Raw genomic sequence first — 6,595 nt, 5'->3', positions numbered from 1 at the left:
CCCCCACGCCGCCTGCTTTTACCTCCCGAGTACCTAGATTGCAGATGTGGACCCCCCACGCCGCCTGTTTTCACCTCCTCAGTACCGAGATAATAGGTGTGGACCTCCATGCCCAGATACTGAGATAAAACATTGTAGCAGCAGTTACACTCCTTCATGGATGAATTTTAGGCAGCTGGGGAGATGGTTCAGTGATTGCCTCCCAAGCTTGAGGTCCGCAGCACATAAATAAATGCAGAGCAGGCCTTGCAGCCTGCCTGTAATCCCAGCACAGACAGGTGGGAGATGGTATCCTCAAAGCTGGCCAGACTGCTGAACTGGTGAGCTCGCTTCTGGTGAGAGCCTGATTCAGTGAATACAGGACAGAACAGTGGAGGAAGGCGTTAGAATCAATCTTAAAGCACTGTATACACATACACACACATTAAAAAGTAAATTCTGGGAGAAGAGGCTATGTCTGCTTTTGTGTAGGATCAGGCAAGTCACCAGAGATTTCTGCTGCCACTTCACATGAAAATGGAACACGTGGTGACTGTTACCATAACATCCCTGCTTTTGTAGTAAATTAGGAGACCCATTACACCCAGCATTTCTGGAGTGCTGGCTATTTAGGCCTTCCAGGAATCTTGGGAATTTCAGAGCCTTAGCATGACAGTTCTAAGACATTCCTGGCAAACCTGAAATGGTTTCCTCAACAACTAGATCAGCAGATCTCTGTGAGTCCAAGGTCAGCCTGGTCTACAAGAGCTAGTTCCCAGGACAGGCTCCAAAGCTACAGAGAAACCTGTAAAAAAATGACTTGCTAAAAGACTTTTCTTGGGGCGGGGGTGTGGATTTCTCTATGTACCCCTGGCTGTTTGTTCTGTGTAGCTCCTGGAACTCGCTTTTGTGTAGCAATGAAAGGACTTCTGCAAGGCTATTTGGAGTTGAGGCCATCAGAAGCTGATTCCTCTTCTAAGGAAGCTTTAATACCTCCTGTAGTGTCTCAACACCAACATACTTTGGCTAAATCATCATTCTCATTGCTGCCTGTTCCCTTCTGACCCGGAAAAGCCCAGAATCTATCTTGTGAGCTAGGAAGATGAACGAAGTCATCTGAGATTGACTAGACTTTGATTGGTAAACTCTGGCATTTAGGGCACTGATGAAACCTGCCTTTGTAAAATGTTGGAAGTGACCCATCCTGTCTAGGACCAGAAAGTACAACCTTACTAGTTCTTTATTGCATTGGGGAGTGGGTGGTCAGCTGCCCTAGGGTGTGGATATCTCCCGAGGGTAACCCAGTCTAGAAAAGCAGAGTTCAGAAATGCCTTGGCTGCTGCTTTTATAATCCGAGTTCCGTTTTCTTCTGAGGCCAGGGTGTCCCGATTAGGGGAAAGCACTATCTTCCTTTCTCTTTCCACCCAATAAATTCGAGGCGAGTGTTAACACAAGCCCAGCGGAGCCCTGTCTTTCTGTTTCCGGGATTCTTCCCGGAAGCTCTCTGACAGTCCTAGTCTGGGTCTCAGCAGCTGCACAGTGCTGCACAGCTGGCAGTTTCTTCCTAAAGCGTGACTTGCAGGGCTTCCTTTGGTGATCCAGTCTGACCCCAGCAGGGCCTTCAAGAATATCTTGGTCATGGGAACTGCAGGGATCTGGTGATGTCTGCCTGGTAACTCCAGCAATTGAGAGGTGGAGGCAGGAGAATCAGGTCACTCTTAGCTCCTTGCGAGTTTGATATGCCAGCTTGACCTATATGAGACCCTGTCTCGTTTCGTTTAAAAGAAAAAAAAAAAAAAAAACGAAACAAAACACAGAAGCTGGAGGGATAGCTGGTTAAGAGCACTTAAAGCACTTACTGTTCCTGGTACACACACGGCGACCCACAAATGTCCGTGACCCTGGCTCCAACTCCCCTTCTGTCTTCTGTCCTCTGCAAACACAGGCACGCGTGGAGTGCACATCCACATATGCAGTCACATATACAGAAAATGTTTAATTAAAACAGTCATGCTCTGCAACCTGATCATCAGGTGCACAGTCATTGCCTCAGCAACACATTAACTCAAAGCGCGGCCCGCCGTTGCTGCCACTCCCGACTCCCTCTCCCAGGAGCAAGAAAATGCCGGCTATACTTTTCTGGAAAGTGGGAACCAAGAAACTACTCATAGCAATGGAGTATGCCCTAAAGGTGCACTCCTTGTATGCCTCCACATGTGTGAGGTGTCTTTCGGCGATGGGGAGTGGTGCTGCTCGGGAAGCGACAACCCCAGTGCCATCGAGGTCCCTGGATCTCAGAGTGGACCTACGGGCGCAGCTGCGTGCAGGCGCAGCATCCCGAAGCTCGCTCTTCTAGTGACCGCGGTGCGCGCTGACTACGCCGTCCTGGTCCCGGCGACTGCGCAGCGCGAGCACCCCCGCGGCCCCTCCCCTGGGCGCGCGCGCGACCTGGGCGCTATGGCGGCGGCGGCAGCCGTGCAGCGGCCTGAGGCTGAGACAGTCGAAGAGGCCTCAGATCCGCAGTGGCCACTGCCGCCAGAGCATCGCCCTTCCGTGCCAGCGACCCGAACAGGCGATGGCGAAGAGGCACCGGTGCGGCCACTGTGCAAGCCACGGGGCATCTGCTCCCGCGCCTACTTCTTGGTGCTGATGGTGTTCGTGCACCTGTACCTTGGCAACGTACTGGCGCTGCTGCTCTTCGTTCACTACAGCAACGGGGATGAGAGCACAGACCCCAAACCCCAGCACCAAGAGGAGAGCCCACAGTCAGTGCCAACCTTGGGTCCCCTCACTCGTCTGGAGGGCATCAAGGTAAGAACACCTTCTCCCCGCGCTGCGCTGCGCTGCGCTCTAGGCACTGCCTAGCCAAGTCGGACGGGGCCCTCACGCTGCTCCCTACATCACTGTGTGCGGATCACGCACGCGCCTACTTACTTTCCCACTGTCGCGCCCTGACACGGGACTTTTCTTGAGCAGTGCGGCCTGGCACACCAGCTGCCCTCTGTGTACTTTTCCTTTAGGTGGGGCATGAGCGGAAAGTCCAGCTGGTTGCAGGCAGGGATCACTTCATCCGAACCCTCAGCCTCAAGCCATTGCTTTTTGGTAAGTCCGCAGGGCACTTGGGGAAGGGGCCTGGGGCTGTAGTGTCTGCCCTGAGGCTTTTTTTTTTTTTGACCACGTGTTTTCTATTTTGAACATTTCGAACATGGCTGCTTTGTGGAAGTGCTTTCTGCATCCAGAGGCTTACTAAAGTAGAGCTCCCATCTCCACAGCAGGAGGACACAAGTGCCTTTTCCACACTTCCCTCCCAGCACCACGATCCCCTCAGCAGATGCTTCCCTCACAGGCTGGGCAGCATGACCCTGAGACAAGTGTCCAAACAGTTTATTGGAATTATCTTTGGACGGTCTGTGCTACTAATCTGTCACATTCCAGAAAATCGGGGCAGGGTAAGAGGCTGATAACCAGGTGCCAGCTAACCTGGAGGCCTCGGGGGAGCTGTGGCAGGGGATCATGGCTAAAGCTGTGGTCTGATGAGAATAAACTGATACCCTCCATCCATCCCCCTTCCCCACACGGCAGAAGCCCAGCTTCTTGCTTCCAGTATTTGAGATTCTTAGGATTCTTGTCTTTCCCACTTCCTGAGCAGAGCTCTTCAGGGTGCCCCTGGGTAGCTGTATCACACACAACTCCTGCTTTCTGAGTTTTTAATGGACGACAGGCTTTGGTGTGATGGAGAGGCACTATAAATAGCAATGTCACGTGTGTGCCGTTGTGACAAGGGCTGTACATGCGTGAACTGTTGTTATCAATACTGCTGAGTAACATTGAAGGCCATGTAAGGTCTTGCTGCAGGCCAGTAGAAACAGCTCTTCTGAAACTGGCATTGGCACGAGGAGGGCGCAGGATAAACCCTTAACTGGACGGGAGGTGGTGCTCTGGTAGTGACTGGAGCAGAGGCAGACTTTTTCCTGGGCTGAAACTCTTCTCAGAGTAACAAGTGGGCCTCCCTGGAGAAGTGATTGAGCAGGGACTTGCAGGACAGATAAGAGCCAGCCTGCGGGCTATCACGGAAGGGAGATCCAGGCCTGTGAACAGACCGTTGGGCTGGGCTTCCTTTCCTTAGCCGCCTCATTCAAGCTTAAGTTAGCGTAGGTGAAATCACAGGCCGGAGTCCTCGTCCCTTGCAGCTTGTCCTATAAAGAAGATTAATTAAAGACCCAGATTTGAAGTCCCCAAGAGTAAATTAGCAGAAACAGGAGAAGTGTGAGGGCAGCCAACTTCCCTGGTGAGGCTGTCAAAATGGGTCCCAGTATCTGTTGAGGCTTTCAAAGGACACAGCTAAGGGACTTAGCAATGTGCTGTGCTATGGACTCCTGAACAACACCAGGACAAAAGAAGAGACACTAAAAGCTGTGTGGGTTCCTTTAATCCCAGCCCTGGGGGAGACAGAGGCAGCGGACCTTTGAGGTCCAGGACAGCCTGGTCTACAGAGTGAGTTCCAGGACAGCCTGGACTACACAGTTTTTGGGGGAAAAAAATATATATATACATATATATATATGTGTGTGTGTGTGTGTGTATACATACAAATATATACATATATATCTTGGAACTTGAGCTCTGAGAAAGCGTGGGGTGGGGTAGGGATGCAGCCCAGTTGGTAGCATCCTAGCCTGTCTATCTTACAGAAAGCCCTGAGTTCAATCCCAAGCACCAAACACAATACAACCAGGGGTAGTAGCAATGCAGGCCTGTCATCCCAGCACTCTGGAGGCAGAGGAAAGAGGATCAGAAATTCAAGGGTAGCCTTAGCAAGCTTGATGCCAGCCTGGGCTACATACGGCTGAAATGAGGGGTTGGGAGTGGGGAGCTCAGACAGGTATAGTATAAACTCCCTGTATGAGTCCTCATTTCCCTAAGACACTTAGTTGCTTGCTGGTTGGTTTGGTGGCAGATAGCTCATGTTTTACCATGAAAGCCCTGGAGCTTGGTGAGTAGATTGTGCAGAAGCCCCCTTACAGCTGGGGATGCTAATCCTGGCTCTTGGGAGGTGGATATAAGAGGATCCGTAGCTCAAAGCCAACTTTGGTGTCTTAGTTACTTTTACTGTGAAGAGACTCCATGACCAAGGCAACAGACAACAGGAGGAGTCTATCAGGGCTTACTGTTTCAGCGAGTGAGCCCATGATCACTGCAGTGGGGACCATGGCAGCAGGCAGGCATGGCAAGGTGATAGAGCAGTAGCTGGAGGTGACAACTGACCCACAAGCTCAAGGCAGAGAGCTAACTGGAAATCAGCCTGGATTTGAAACCTCAAAGCCCACCCCAGTGACACACCTTCAACGAGCCACACCTCCTAATCCTTTCCAAACAGTTCTACCAACTGGGGACCAAGAATTCAAACACAAACCTATAGAGCCATTCTAACTCAAAGTATCACACTGGGCTACATAAGACTCTGTCTCAATGCCAGGCAGTGGTGGCAGAGGCATTTGGATCTCTGAGTTCAAGGCCAGACTAGGCTACCTAGAGAAACCCTGTCTGGGAAAAAACAACAACAAAACCCTGTTTCAAGACAAAAAAAATCCAGTTTTGGAAAAGGGAGAGTGGTCCAAAGCAGTTCCAGAATTCTCAGGAAGGAGCGGTCTGTGCCTGTCTTCTGTACTTGCCTGGCCATTGGCCTGATGTCCAGTGTCATCTTCAAGAGGTTGGCAGAGCTTAGGAGACCAGGCCTGCTGTGAGCTCTGTCCCCTCTGCTCCTGCTACTCCAGCTCCCAACCTGTGCCTCCATCTCCTTGGGAGGAAAACCTGTCGGTACAGAGAAGAGTCACACAGCCTTCAGTCTCTCTCTTTGTGACAGGGTTTCTCTGTATAACAGTCGTGGCTGTCCTGGCACTCACTCTATAGACCAGGATGGCCTCAAACTCACTGAGATCTGCCTGCCTCTGCCTCCCCACTACTGGGATTAAAGGTGTGTGCCACCATCGCCTGGGCTAGTCTCACTTTTCATCCTGCTTTTGTTTATACCTAGCTACTCCTGATGCATAGCCCAGTCATGGACTTAGAACTTGTTGTGTCGTCCAGGTTGGCCCCAAACTCAGGATCCCTCCTGCCTCTTCCTCCCAAGTTCAGGAGTAACAGGCCTGCCTGTCCATGTCCTGTCTCTCTCTTTAGGGAACACTTCCTTTTCCTGTCCTTGTTCCTAGAGACACTTGGGAAGTGAGATCAAGGTGATGGAAGGCCTAGTCTAAGGTGAAAGAAGGCCTAGTCTAAGGTGACGGAAGGCCTAGTCTAAGCATTTGAAAAGCATCTCCGTAGCTGGAGTCAATGTTTCCAAAAGGTCTGGAGCATTGGCGGTCAGCTGCCCTGAGTTGAGAAGTAAACCGAACCTTTGATGTTATTTTGAGACAGGGGCATTCTGGCCGTACTAGAGCGTGTTATGTAGACCAGGCTGGCTTTGAACTCAGAGATTCTCATGCCTCTGTCTCTAGAGTTCTGGAATTAAAGGCATGTGCCATCAGGCCCTGCTGAGAATGAACTGTTCTGAATGACTGGCACCCTCTTAGGGATACTGCTTTCCTGCTTGACTTTTTGTCTTTTTATTTTTTTTTTT

At 51.0% G+C, this 6,595-nt stretch overlaps 1 protein-coding gene across 1 annotated transcript in view; it reads left to right on the top strand.

Moving 5' to 3' along the window:
• Positions 1 to 2,409: 2,409 nt before the first annotated feature.
• Positions 2,410 to 6,595, top strand: part of P4htm (prolyl 4-hydroxylase, transmembrane) — a 17,536-nt gene continuing 13,350 nt past the window's right edge. Inside the window, exons 1-2 of the mRNA XM_005347932.2 lie at positions 2,410 to 2,790; positions 3,000 to 3,081. Of these exons, the coding sequence (XP_005347989.1) occupies positions 2,437 to 2,790; positions 3,000 to 3,081 (436 nt within the window). The 5' untranslated portion in view covers positions 2,410 to 2,436. The remainder of the gene's footprint in view (positions 2,791 to 2,999; positions 3,082 to 6,595) is intronic.

Source organism: Microtus ochrogaster, chromosome 5, assembly GCF_000317375.1.
Source record: "Microtus ochrogaster isolate Prairie Vole_2 chromosome 5, MicOch1.0, whole genome shotgun sequence".
Classification (NCBI taxonomy): domain Eukaryota; kingdom Metazoa; phylum Chordata; class Mammalia; order Rodentia; family Cricetidae; genus Microtus; species Microtus ochrogaster.
Note: the sequence above shows the minus strand (reverse complement) of the source record. Positions and strands in the feature narration are given on the sequence as shown.